The sequence below is a fragment of the Typopeltis vanoorti genome, chromosome 10, assembly GCF_054136105.1.
Source record: "Typopeltis vanoorti isolate ZY-2024b chromosome 10, IOZ_Tvanoo_1.0, whole genome shotgun sequence".
Taxonomy (NCBI): Eukaryota; Metazoa; Arthropoda; class Arachnida; order Uropygi; family Thelyphonidae; genus Typopeltis; species Typopeltis vanoorti.
Genome location: NC_143558.1, coordinates 116,633,420 through 116,648,362, shown reverse-complemented (window position 1 = coordinate 116,648,362; position 14,943 = coordinate 116,633,420). Strand labels below are relative to the sequence as shown.

Below are 14,943 nucleotides of genomic sequence, written 5' to 3'. Positions count from 1 at the left end.
GCAGCCCGCGGTCACGTGTTTGACATGCCTGCTTACCACCATCTTATGAGCATATCTCTTGAATTGGCTGCATGCCAGCGGAGATGATACATTTTTCTTACTTTCTACAATATATATAGCAGTTAACCCTGTGGAATTAATTTTAGTGGATAGTTGTGAAATACTCAGAAAAACTGGTGCGAAATACTCCCATTCAGCATGCATTTATTAAAAGTAATGCTGTATGGGAATAGTTTATATTGGTAATAAGCAAGTGCAATTAGAGAACTAAAAAATAAAAATAAATTGTAAACAGATAGTTACGTTTGTTGTTCATTCCCAAGAGAGCTTCAGTACTTTAATATCTGCACCATGTAAAAGCAAGGCTGTAATGTATGAGAAAGGCTAAAGCTGTTCTTTGCTGGACTAGATGGGGGAGAAGATAATTGCACACTCGAAAATCGGGAAATGGATGAAATATTTTTGATGTTTTAAGAGTATGAAACTTTCTCGTAAGATTTCGTGCGTACTTTCATTTATCTTGCTTTGTGTTGCAGAAACTTAGACTGCTTGAAAGTAAAATAATGTAGCGCTAGTAGATTTCGTAAGATATCGTTAACTCGGCCTTCAACAACAGCAAGGAATGTCTTTAAATATTTATAAGATTCTTACCTGCTGGAATTGAGCCAGAAACCAAATAAACACAAATAGTTTATTGCAGTACTTTTTATTTCAAGACCGCATTTCTATTGGTTACTGTCTCTTCGAAAAGATTTGGTGCCTTGATCGAAATTATAAAATATTATGCTTTTTTTTTCTGATTTCCCGAGAAGTTACATTTTTTTCAATAAAGATAATTTCAGTCCACCGATTTGAATGAAACGCGTTCTTAGGTTGCTTCCATACTATTATTTGGAATTCGCGACACATACAGTTCTTAAAATAAGAGTTGAAATGAATTAAATAAAACCAACGAAAATAGTTGATTAAATCTTTGAAAATCCTGACAAAATTTACACAATTAGTATACTCATTCAAGAACATTTGTTTAAATTTGTATTAAAAATTATCTGCCCTGAGACTAAACATTAGATATAGTATCATGTTTTCCAGTAAGATTAATATATGTATTTTAGGTATTTAAACATAGCTATTTAATATTGAGTTACAACTAGTAGCGATGAATTATATTTCAACTGAAACCTAGCGACTGTGCCACGGCTATGTAATGAAGAAACTGAATTAAGAAATAGTAGAATGTGAAATGCAGGTAACCCTCGTATAACGTGATTGTTAGGTTCCACAAAAATGCCGCGTTATATAAATCGCGTTATGCGAGACTCAGATCACATAAATAAAAAAAAAAGATTTCAGAATCTAACCATACTTTTTGTGAGATTATATAAACAATGACATATCCAACAAAAATATTTTTTTATTTAATTCAGGTAATTCATGTAAGTTAAGAAAACAAATAAATTATGAAACAAATACATACTATAAAAATATATAAAATTTACGTAAACTTCATTGTACATAATACATAAATGTTTTATGTACAATGAAGTGCGTACAATAAAATAAAAAGTATATTTTAATAGTCATCACTCTCTTCAAAACTAACATTTCGTAGATGCTCTTTATTTACGAGTGGCCGGGCTTGAAATCGCTTGTATAATTCTCATTGCATACTTCGGTTGGTTTAGTTATCAAGAAGTCGGTAATAAGACCGCGCTTACCACTATGCTGCAATTTTTTTATTAAGTTCATAATACGGCGCTAAACAAATATCCAATTGTCTCGTGAATTTTCCGGAGCGCTCCATTGAGAGATCAATATCCATAAAATAACTTTCTTACCAAGTCCAAACCTTCTGCTAATTTCTTTAAACTGAATTCTTTAACGGATTCATCATAATCAATCTTCGGCAGAACTTTCCCCGCCATTTGGCTCGACCTCATCTATTAATTGTACCAGTTCTTCCTCATCGAAATGTATTTCCTCATCAACCATATCGCAAAAGCGCTCTAAGTGGCCATTACTATATATTTATTTTTTTACATTAAAAAAAGCATTACATATTGCATGTAACTCACCAAAAAATAAAGTGCTCAGCTTGAGATTTACACACTTATGATTTTAAATGCGCTTTCCTGGCAGAAAACGAAGACAATTTTTAACAATAAATACTTTATACGGTAAACAATTGACGTACATGCGTGCTAAGGGGTATTTCCCCTAATATAAATTCGCTACTTATAACTACATGCGCGATACGGGCAGACGCAAATTTAACGAAGATAAAATTTGATTTTTAAGTCACGTGTTGAAAAATATATGAAAAGATAAAGGGTTACTACAGTTTGTAGACCGTCTTATATCGAAACCGCGTTGTATAAATACCGCATTATACGAGAGTACCTGTACTTCTAACGGTAATCACCATTTTAGTACTATATGACATAGCATTAAACTGAACATTGTTATTATCCAGTTCAGCTACTTTCGTACTCTTTATATCGTCTTCAGTTTTTTTTTTTATGGAAAAAGGTTTTAATTTCCATGTTTACTTAAAAAGAAAGTGTATCGTAATTTCTACGTTGCCTTTTATTTAACTAGTACTGAATACTCATTCAGAAATCAATATTAATTTAAGTAGTCCTGATTTCTGAATATTTTAAAAATGTAATGCGCATTCCCTTCCCACACCCATATATATAGAAACCCATTGTACATCAGTGTCGTGTGTGGTCAAGAGTAAAAAGTAATCTGTTGGCGTCTTCATTAAACAGTTGAAGATTGTAGTTTTCGGAACACAGGGAAAAAGCTGTTCTAAAAAGCAGAGGTAAATGGAATGAAAGAAGAGGAATTCCTTTTAAGAAGGGACAAAACTATGGGAAAGTGATTGGAGCAAATCTGGTTGAGAGAGAGAGAGAGAGAGACATGAATCTCCAATTAATCGGATTGTTCTCTTATGGACAGCATGATGCATTCTTAGAGGTTTTGAATACATCACAGAAAATGTTTGAGCAGTATTCCAAGTTTGGGTTATGCATTTATACATTGTTAAGGAGTTGCACGGAAAGAAGTAAACACCCCAACATGGGCAGGGTGCACCATGCCACGTAATGAGTCACATGGTTGTACCGTATAGGTACAACCATGTGACTCATTACGTGGAGGATATGATGGAGGAATATGATGTTTCCAAGTTAGAGGAATATGTTGTGAGGAATAGAGTACCGTTGGAGGAATATGATGTTTCCAAGTTAGTGCAACTTTATCCAGGTGAAATGGATCCGAGAAGGGAACTGACGAAAGAGGCGATGTGACATGCCTGCAACATGGCACCTATCTTCGGCAAACTGTTGACAAATTGGTCCATCCCAGGTCAATAGTCAGTGATACCATATTGAGATGGAAACGCTAGTCGTCCAATGCAAGTGCTACCTGCAATGGAACAATGAGTATGTAAAAAAAAAAAAAAAAAAAAAAAAAAAAAAAAAAAAAAAAAAAAACGCCAATCGTCGACAGACGTGTTGAATGCACAGTTCCGGGCATCGACTTGAACACGAATCTGCACAAAAACATTCAAAAAGCGAGGCTTACAACATGGGCTTCCATGGTAGGCCTGCAATGGAAACCCATGTTGTGAGCCTCGGTTCTTGTATTTGCAATAATATACAAGCTCCACATTACCCGAACCAACAGCACGATTTCAGTGGTGCAAAGAGTGTTGGAAGCTTGGAAAGCTGTGCTATGGAGCAACGAATCGCGCTACTTCTCTACTGAGCAGATGGACGGACGTGGTAGATGCTCGGTAGACATCCCATACTAGAGTGCCTAACTATGAAATTCGGTAATGCTGGTATAATGGTATGGCTATATTTTTACTGGTTTGGCCTCGGACCTCTGTTTGTGGTGCCATGAACTCCTAGAAGTATCTGAACATTCTGGACAATGCAATGCTTCCTACTTTGTAGCTTTTTTACGTAAATAACCATTGTCTCTTTCAGCAAGACAATGCGCAACGTCATAAAGCTGCTGCTATAACCGCGTGGTTTGTGGTTATGAACGTCAGCACACTTCACTGACCTTCACAGAGTTCTGATCTCAACCCTATTGAACATCTGTGGGATGAACTGGCGTGTCGGGTGAGGTTAAGGACCTCATTACATGCATAAAGGAAGAATGGTCCAAAATTCCTATTGTTCGCTATCGTACGATTGTGAAAAGTATGCCTCGTTGGAATGCTGCAATCGTCGCAGCGAAACAAGGTCCTACATTTTATTAAGGTGAGCGCCATGGCTGTTTGTTACTCACACTGTGGTGGCTGTTAACTTCCTTCCAGGCAGTGTATAATTGCTTCCACGCGTTGAAATTAATGCCTCTACGTATAGAAGATTGCAGCAACTACAACTACGCTGTTGTTAGCTCTAGAGCACAATGTTTGAGTAAAATTGCATTACCAGTATATCATCAGGACCAGAAGATCAATGCCTAAGTTGATAATTATTCATCAGATGTATTTTTTTGCCGAAAAACCCAGGGGCATATGGCTCAGATTCTAGTACGGTGGTAGGCGATACATGACCTTGGTCATGCAGGAGCCGGAGTAAAACAGCTATGCCAGGAAGTCAGCTTTATGTTTGGGTGCTGTAATAGTGGTGCATCTGTATGAGAGAGAGAGAGATGGAAGTGCAGGTTAGTAGTAGTGCGTCCGAAGGCTTGTCGAAGGGACGGCTTCCGTTTGGACAGGAGGCAGATTTACTACTGGTGACATTGAAGTAGGATTTAGATTTGGTGATGACTCTTGCATTTACTGCGTGCTTAGAATAGCTTGAGTATGAAGCTTGGTTTCTTGATGCAAAGTACCTGCGGGAAGCCGAGTTTTTTTTCTTGAATTGCTTTGGTATACATTCAGTTGAACCAAGGCTTCGAAAATGGACGACAATTTTCGGTAAAATGAGGATTGAACCTTCATGCGAGTAATGATAATTTTAGTGACTCGTGCGGAGCAGGCGTTTTTGGTCAGAAGAGCGAAAGCAATAGTATGAACATGGTTGTGAAGAATAGAGATTCCGGAGATTGTCCCAATTGGCACCATCTTTAATGCCTAAGGCACTAGATTGGAAATGGTTGCAGAAAGTCTTCTCTTGGAGTAGAGCCCTGCAAAAGATCGTGATATATAAATTACTGAAAGGAGAAGTGATTTCTGTGGAGTATCTGGAAGGAGAACGGTTGAAGAGATCAATAATATTAGGCTAGTGAACAGGTTTGTCAGAAATTCGGGTAGGCAGATGTATAATTTGCATATAGCAAAAAGTTTAATATCTCGTTCATCATAGTCAGTCAGTGGTGTGGACTTTAAGGCGACCTCACGATTTGGATAGCTGGATTACAGCTGGTAGACTTCATGTATAGGAAGGTTTCAGATTTTGCAGATTGGTAAATGCAGTAGGTGAATGTTACTGAATGGCGCCAAGGATACGTTGAACCAGAGATCAAAAGCAGAGGATTCTGAATTAGCAATTCTGTAACAAGTGATATGGACATTGAAGTCAAATAGTAGTTGATGTAGTTGCAATTTAGATTTCTGTTAGGAGTAGATCTAGTCTGGATGATTTAAGTGATAATAAACAAATGTTATGTTAGTAGAGTGCGGATTCTGGCAGGATCTGCATGGTGTGTCTTTTTTTGTTGGGATTTCAAAAGGATTTGTTTTAGTCGAGGTATCACTGTTAATATTTGAACGCCACATTAAGAAATTTTGGGTATCTAAGAATTTTGGCATGCTATTGAAGAGTATTACTCATACTGCATGGAGAAGAAAGGGAGGATAAAAACTGAAACCTGCTCTGGAGACCCAATGTGGCATTCGCCACTTTAGGCATCCAGTAAGCCAGATGGTGGTATTTTACATGGCAATGAAGGTCAGCTACCACCTAGTGGGGCCTAGTCGTCCATTCCCTCAACTATAGGAAGATATTATTTTGCAGCTGAAACACACGATGGGTTTTCCAGAGTCCCTTTTGTGGAAATATGCCACACCACGGAACGGTGTCTTGACAGGTTAAAACCTGTAATATTGACTTGATGGGGAGAGGCTCTGTATTGTGCACCGCCTGTCCATTAGTTGTCTACCCAGTGATTTATCTCTATATCCCATCTCTGTTGTTAATCTACGTAACGGCTGTCAGTTATTGGGATATTTCATTTATCATGGTCTGCTTCCAAAATGCCATAATTACACGTCGAAATCAATAAAATAATTCGATTTTTAGACTGTGAATGTTTAATTGCCATTCTGTGATCTTATACTGAAACTGCCTCTGATAGGCGAAAATTCTACCCTAATAAAGTTTTTTACGTGAGATTTCCTCCGGTATTATAATTCTTTTCAGGAATTTGATTCATTCTGATTTAATACGTAACTTGATTTTGTAGCACGTTATATTAGTTTTCCATTTTACGATAATTTTGATTGATGTATATGTTGAACTTTTAATTAAAGTCCAAGCTTCTTGTGCACGTCGAAGCATTCCGATTACTTATAGGCAGAACGTCATACAAATACCAATTTCAAAATCTGGATAATAAAAGTCTTCAGTTTTCGATTTTGTTTGAGTATTACTTTAATTTTCATTACATCTAGGAAAACAGAAAAAAAAGTTGGTGCACGAAATTGCATTCGAGCAATACTATCACCACATGGAAAGACATCCTCCCCAAAAAAGTGTATATTTACTTGTCTTCTGTTATGTACAATGTCCCACCTAAATATTTTCAGCACTAGTTATCGATCCCTGTCTGAAGTTTTTCCGTCGTAATTTTGGAATTCAACTGACCAGTGTTTCTACAATTTCATGCAAAAACTATATTTAGCATAGACTTTGACATCGAAAGAATATACGTCCTTTATATTACATTAATATGCTATTTTTTCCTCTTTATAGGAGTTTGAAGAAAATCAGTGCATAAGAGAACTGAAATCGAGATCTTGTGACATGCCATATATTTAGAGATTTCCAGGTAAATATATATTGCTTTAATATAGTAAAGATCTGACTAGTTTAATGTTTGGACATTCAAAATGTTTTATTTACTTGGAATCAGTTTTTAAAATACAATAGTTTACTTACATGGTCCTCAGGTGTCGCAATCTGTTAAACGAACCGGGCTCAATTAGTTTCAGTTTCTTGACAGAATCTAAAAACCTAAGGGAAAAGATATTTCTTGACTTTTATTATAAACGAAACACAATTTCAAGGTGAAATGAATTAAACTGAACATTAAAACAGAAATGAGCGTTACATTTTTATTCGTACATACACAAAACGTGAACAGCATATTTCTACTTGTCAGCGTTCACATGCGATGCAGATTATCAGATAAAAGCTTAGTGATGTTTTAAGGTAGTTAAGAGAACTTCTGAATAATTAATATTTGCATACTTACAGATCACGGAGTGAATCGCCGTAAACATCCAGTGATCCTCTTCGAATTACTTCCAGAGAAGCGGAGAGTATTGATCTGAAAGAAACACACGTCCTTGTCAGTCAGTGTGCTGTAGTGCTTTCGCGTATTGACGATGTTTCTCACAACTCTCAGAAATAATTCTGCATTGCCAGTTCAGAACCGAAAGATTTATTTTAACTACACACAATTATTGAATCTATGTGAAATAACAGATAACTATGTGAATGTTTGTCTATCTGCATAGACAAAAGCGAAGCAACAATGATGTATGTGGATTAGGAGTTATCCCCTTTCTATTATTTAACTTGAATGTCCGATCTCTCGTCTGTTCCTAGCACATTTCAAGTTTTTGTTTTACATTAATTAAAAAAAAAAACGTCATTCGCATTTTTTTTAAGTACCACATGGGAAGACTAAAATATACATTTAGATTCTTCAGAGCCTCCCGCAAATATAGATAAAATATATCTTTATCCTGGATGCTAGCTGCCATTTAGAAATATACTGAAGTTTCTCCAACTATGTAGCTTAGTTTTGGTTAAAGTTGGACAAAATTATGCCATATTATTATATCAAGATAAGATATACAGCAGTGTGAGCACTAAAGTATGAGCACTATTTGTGCTTCACACGTCTCTGTGCTAAAGCCTTTCAGTATTGAGGCCAAGGGGAGTTGCGCCATCTAGCTTCAGTGAATAAAGAAGCTCGTTGGTCACTGATTACCTGTTCTTTGCAATATTACTGAGAGTGACAATCCTATAAAAGTTAATTGATATAGCCTAATTAACTATTAATTAACTCCTTTTCCATTTAATTAATAATTAAATGGAAAAGGAGTCAGGAAAACGGTAGTTATGAGACTTAGTTCTTCATTGGCTCGGTTGGTTTATTTGACGGTACTTAAGAGGTTTAAAAAAAGCTGAGTTAGTCATAGTTGTATATATTTTCCATCCTCGAAAGAGTGCATTATTTTTTTATTATTAACACTATTTTTCTTGCTGAACAGTCCACGTTTCCAAAACAGATTGCCTTATCGAATTGTTGTCTTTTTAACCATCTCATAAGAAAAGTTGAACATAACCTTTAATAAACTTCCAGAAAAAAAATTACTGTAAATTTAGAATATTAGTTGTATATGTTTTTTCGAGTAAGTCTTAGGTAAATCTGTTAATCATCCTTATGTATATACACATACGGTTACAAAGCAATAGGTATTGCACAACATTGCATACTGTAATGTATTGCGAATATCGTGTAAAGCACGTTTACATTTTCTTTTGTATAAAAGTATTTACAATTTGAACGGTTTGGTTTTAGTGCTTCTGATCGACGCGACGTGCAATTTCTGGTGACCTTACAAACCTACTCGCAAGTTCATTATGATGAGTCGTATATTACATCAGGGAGCGATAGAAGGAATCGCAGAACACGCCTCGAAGTATGCTATCAGTTAACATAAAGTCTTCAGCAAAGAAGCTTTGTAATCTTCGGCACTGCATTAAGATTACGAAATATAGTTTTCAACTTTGATTAGCTCGTTCACTGAAGGCAATCTTTGTCTCAATGGTGTAATGAACTTCAAAATTCAAGATACTCAGTTTTTTTTTTTTTTTTTTTAAACCAAAAAATTGGCGTCCAGACTTGCAATGTGAAATCGTTGCTATGTTACAGAATAGCACGGCTCTTTTTTTCGGTGGCTGCGTATTTTCGAACCACTGCTATTTATTATTATTATTATTTCGGGCGACTCTAGGAGTCCTTAGACTCATCGAGGGAGGCCCTAAACATCATGTCCACACAACTATGCGATTACATTCTCACAGTATCTATCATACCTTGCCTTGAACTCGTTCACCGTCATAGCACCCACAACAGACTCTGGCAGCTTATTCCACTCATTTACCACTCTAAAAGTAAAGAACCCAGCTCTAACACCCCTGCTAACCACACTCTTGCCCAGCTTCCATAGGTGTCCCCTAGTTCTCCCACCACCAGTCCTGATCTCAAATATATCCTCTGAATTAATCCTATAGAATCCCTTTAGCAATTTGAATGTCTCAATCATATCTCCCCTTTTCCGCAACCCACAAATCTTCAACCTGTTCTCATATGGTTCATTCCATAGACCTGTTATCATCTTAGTCACTCGCCTCTGGATCCTCTCCACCTCCTCCCCATCAAGTAGGAACCGAGGTGACCAAATCTGGGCACAGTAGTCGAGATGAGGTCTTATCAAGGCTCGGTACAGAGGTACAATAACTTACTTTTCTCTGCTCGTCAAGGTATTTTTCAACAACCAAGTGAGTTGATGAGCTGATTTAGCTACTTTTGCAATGTGCCCCCTAAACTTCATCTCCCTATCCACCAACACTCCCAAGTCCCTGGCCTCATCAATCTCTTGGAGTATAGTTTCTTTTAAAAAATACACTTTATCCAAAGTGTATTTTTTAAAAGAAGTTAGTGGAAATCGTTGCTTTTTTGTGGATGACAAATTTAAACTAGGCGGTTTTGAAGTGTAACGCAAAGCAGATATAGGGTTTCGAATTTCTGCTTCTATTGCCTTTTTGTTTCAGGTGGGCGGTAACACAGTGAAACGAAGCTTTTAATTTCAGTATTATATTATGAATAAACTAGCAAGAACCAAAATGCCTTTGATAGCCACAAGAATCTTATCCTCATGGGAGCCTTATCAATGGATGAAGTATGACATAAAAATAAAGTAACTGCATCAAGGATCTTTTGATTATTATAATGCAAAACTGTATTTATTACTTCCGCAGCAGACTATCTTTTTTAAAATGTTTGTATAAATAGCGATTGGCTATAGCTAGAATTAGGTTGATCGTCTTTTTCTTATTAAGTAAGGATAATGATTTCTCCCTTACGGATAAATATTTTGATTGATAGAAATGACCCAGTAATAAAGTATTAAAACGAGAGAACACATGACGCAAAAGAATTACTGAAGAAATTACTTGTAAAAATGGTGATTACTTAACTATCATTAGGGCTATTCTTTGTCAGTATTTTGCAAAACAAGGAATTGATGTTTCATGGGAAAAATTCTAAAGGAATGTTACCAGTACCAGCCGTATAGATTCATACATTTCTTACTTTAAATAAAGTGTCACTTCGACCTCAAAAAATGGCCTCAAAACATAACACACCGGTCACTCCCAGTTATTGGATTTGTCTCGCCTTTTATAAATATAAATAAAGATTTCGTTATTACGTGTTTGTAAATATGGATTTTCATGAAATCCTAGATTCATATACAATGTTACATTTCTTCAGGCTAATGCGTTTTGTCCAGATCTATCTGGTACATTCACATTCTGCCTATACTCCGCATCTTTTTTCGCTCTCCGGATTATCCTGCATTATAAAAATTCGTTCCACATTTGGGGGGAGATCACTGAAGTCTTTTCTAAAATGTTTTCATAGCGGATAAGGACAATCTAATATAAAAAGTGCGAGTAGCCGCTGGTCAACATTGTTCTTTAGAATGAGTTATATTTTTCCTCAAAGAATACCACGTAATACCCTAAGAAAATAATGAAGTCACGCTTCTGTCGTCATCCATCATGGTACTTCTTACTCCTTCCTTAAAATTCACACGATAAACACAAGAAAATTATGAATAAAATTTGTTAAAAGCCATACATGTCGATCTAGTAACAGCATATCATCAGTGGAATTAGATAATACAATACAAGGTAGAACCAGAACGATGGGCAAATTTAAAACAGAGCCGTGTGATGTTATATATAAATTTGTTCTAGATCTATCTTGTATTCTATTATCTAATTCCACTGATGATGATCTGTAATTTTCAAATCGAAATATTACTTTTTACTAAATTTTATTCACCCTTTTCTTGTTATCGTGAATTTTAAGGAACGTTATGGCAAAGTATCCTTGAAACAAGTACTTAGAAGCTAGAAATATACTTTTTCTTAAAACTTAATTCTTGACCTTCTAAAAAACGCTAAGCGGTAAATACAGTTAAGAATATTCATATGTGATGTGATTTTCATCATCTGTAAATTTTGAGTAATTAGAATTCAGAATCCGGCTTATCCTGGCCATGGTATTAGTCTACTGCAGATATATCTGGGGACTGTTAAATAGCAACAGAAGTTGGTCGCAGTCAGCTTGCTAAAATATACCAAATTTCGCATTTGTAGTCCACATAGCAGTTGCTTTAACTCAATCGTTTCGAAGTAGTGGAGAGCATGTGTATCACAGAGCTACGGATATCTCCCCCCCCCCGTCCCATTTCGTTTTGGCCGACATATGCCAAATGGCAGTTTATATAAATGCAATCAGTGGTTAAAGTTCTTCTGGCAACATGAAAACCTTTTAGTACTATGATTTCTAGCTATACTAGGACTCAGATTTACTCACCTGCACTTTACTGTTTTTGAAGATAACACACTGGGTTTTGCAAGCAATACTAGAACTAAAATGAAACAGTCACTCCAAAATCTTCCTGTATTACGAATATGACAACTTATAATATCAATATAAGGCAAAGTATTGTAACAACCAATTTTTTCTCACGACGGTTTCTACGTTCGAGCACTCGGCAAGGAAGAATTTAATCATTGATAAATTAAATCTAAATCATGGCAATTTTAATTACTTTACGGTGTTTTGCTCTACCCTTTAATAAATGCTTCGAGCATAGTTCTCTTTTGTTGCATGACCTCGCCTTTAGGTTTGAAATTGTTTTGTGAACCTGTGTCTTCGAACCTTTCACCACATGTCATCTAACTTAATTGTTACAATAAGCAATCGAAATACGTTGTTTTCTTGGTTTCCAGTGCAAGAGCTGGTAACAATTGCGACAGTATATATTTACGCTTCCCATCAATCGAGCATAAATTGGTCAAATGGAAAGAAAGTGGATATCTTACGTTTAGTTTGAATTTCCCCAGATAGCTGCACCAAAATGCACTGTTATGGTTTAGCAGCAGACATTTTTCAGTTCCTTTCCTAGGATCGGGAAAAGTTTGGCTCTTCTGAGATTTCATTATGAACTGTTAATGCTGTTAAGAGTGCATTGTCAGGAATATCGCTAGACTCAGGAGCTGTTTTGGATTAGAACCGAACCAATGAAGGCAATGAAATACCAGTGTGTTCCCCTTTTAGTGCGGTTTTGCGGGAGGAAATATTGTAATTTCACAATGCTGCTGTGGTGCATCCTTAGTGTGATGCATATCAAGTGTTTCCAACCCCGAGGTATTATTCCTGTTGATCAACGCATTCAGACCTAATAATGTCAGCGGGGATTTTCTGTAATTAAACAGAAATTTCCATATTTACGGAAGCAAGCACACCCTTTTTTTTCTGAATTCCACTTTTAAAGAGTCCAAAGCTTTAAGAAAACTGGAATGGACACCCTACACTGTAGATCAGATACGCTTTTTTTTACACTTCCGTCCTCCACTAGGCACCGCATTGAATGGTGTCGGAATCTACGATGAGTGTTGTCTATTACTTAAAGTAGTCCTTAATAACTATAGCACTGTTGTAAGTTTCACCAAATTGTTATGCGGTGCAATTTCCGCAATTGTCAAAATTTACGCTTGTTCATATTTAATAAGCGTAATCGTTTCTAAATTTTTTAAATTCTAATTTTTCTATTAAGATTATCTTCTATAAATCTTCTCTTAAGATCATGGACTACTTTAAGGTAACATCAATTTTCAAATGAGGCCTTGATTGATATTCATTCTCCTAAGACAGCATATCATAGTTGAACCGTAAGGTGTTTGCGTAATGATGCATGGGAGTAAGGATGGCTAATCAAGGCTAATGCTGGTGTTGCGGTCTGCTCTAATTAGCGACGACCTGCCGTAGATTATTCAAGCTAGGAGTCATGATTATTAATGTCGCGAATCTGCAACGGAAGCTGAGATGGCAAGTACTGATTACAGTTAATATTCGTTGTAGCAGTAGAACATGTAATTTGTGTGAATTACAGTAACATGATTGAATAATATTATGCAATGCATGTGTTTACAGCATCGTAAATATACAGTACTTTCATGCTGATGAGAACTCACTAAAAGGAAATATATCTATGAAGTTCATACAGTCACTTCATGACCAAAATTTGACATTCCGTGACAAGGTAAAGCACTTCTAGAATGACCTTATGTTGGAAAAAATAATGAAGCGAATACTTTTTTTTCCCTAACAAAAGAAATTCCTTCAATTACACATTCAGCATCTAAATGCGTCATAAAATGATTTCTAAAAAATGGTGATTATGAAGAGAGAAAGAGTTCAATTATTTGAATTCTTCCAACCTGATTTGCCTAGTGGTTAGCGTATCCGTTCTCCAACTAACATAATGGGTTAGAATTCTGACCTAAGCATGGATGTTTGATTGCTTTTAATTAGGAGATTAATTTCGTCGTCCGGTGTGTGAGATCAATCACCGCCCGCTCATTGGAGGCCTGAATTGGCTTCTAGAGCATAGTTTCTGGATGAGGTAAAAATGAATTTAAAAAATACAAAGAATTACAAAAATTAATAAAAAAAATCCTTACTCAACCCAGGGTACTGATATATCTTTATCAGCTTTCATGGGTAAGAGTCAAAATGTTGTCTTATCGCGAAATGAAGTAATGTAGAAGCTACAAAAATGTATTTAGAAATTTTAAACGTATTTCAAGATAATTTTTATTTCAAAATATAAGCTAGTTATATATCTAAAAACCATAAAGTTAATGCACATATACCTAGTCCACTCAAAATATGAGCATCGTTCTGATAGTTCGTAGACTCCTTCTCCTTTCAAACCTGCTACTGACAGTTTTGGACTTTAGTCGCTACTTCCCATAGATCTGCGAGTATTCGGTGTGAAGAATTCAAAAGCAGGATCTTACGATCCACGTAATTCTACAGATGTCCTATGGGATGGAAATACGTCTGTCGTGGTAATACTTGGAACTTGCTGTTCTGTTCGCCAAACAGTATTCTAGAACGATACCGGCAACGTGAAACGGCGTATTATTCTGTTGGGAGACTCATGTGGGAAGATAGTCGCCATGAGGAGTGTACCTGATCAGCCGCAATTGATAAGCACTTGGTATCATTCATTATACTGTCTACGAGTATAAGGGCTCCAAGAACAAGAAAAAAAAACATATCGTAACGATGCGCTTTCGGCTAAGTCATGATATCGAGGTGACTTCTTCCCACGTTTTCGGTTAACCCTCCATCCATTCATGCAAACATCACTTTTTCAGTCTTCACCTATTACATTTCATGTTTCTTGGATTACCTGGTTAAATTGGTTAGTATCCACGTTCAGCGATACTAACCAATGTTTTGTCGACTGCCGTTATATTTATTATCCAGTCTTGAAACACCTTAACTATGACACACTTGTAAACAGTATACAATAATAGCTATTTCATGGATATCTCCATCCATCAAATGGTACCTTACAATCCTTTTTTGAAGGCCATC

The 14,943-nt window shown here is 36.2% G+C and overlaps 1 protein-coding gene across 1 annotated transcript in view; it reads right to left on the bottom strand.

The window, feature by feature from the left end:
* LOC150102725 (follicle-stimulating hormone receptor-like) overlaps positions 1–14,943 on the bottom strand; it is a 236,132-nt gene that overhangs the window by 42,775 nt on the left and 178,414 nt on the right. The window contains exons 2-3 of the mRNA XM_090398806.1: positions 7,438–7,512; positions 7,122–7,196 (exon numbers count right to left, since the gene is read on the bottom strand). Coding sequence (XP_090254932.1) covers positions 7,122–7,196; positions 7,438–7,512 — 150 coding nt within the window. The remainder of the gene's footprint in view (positions 1–7,121; positions 7,197–7,437; positions 7,513–14,943) is intronic.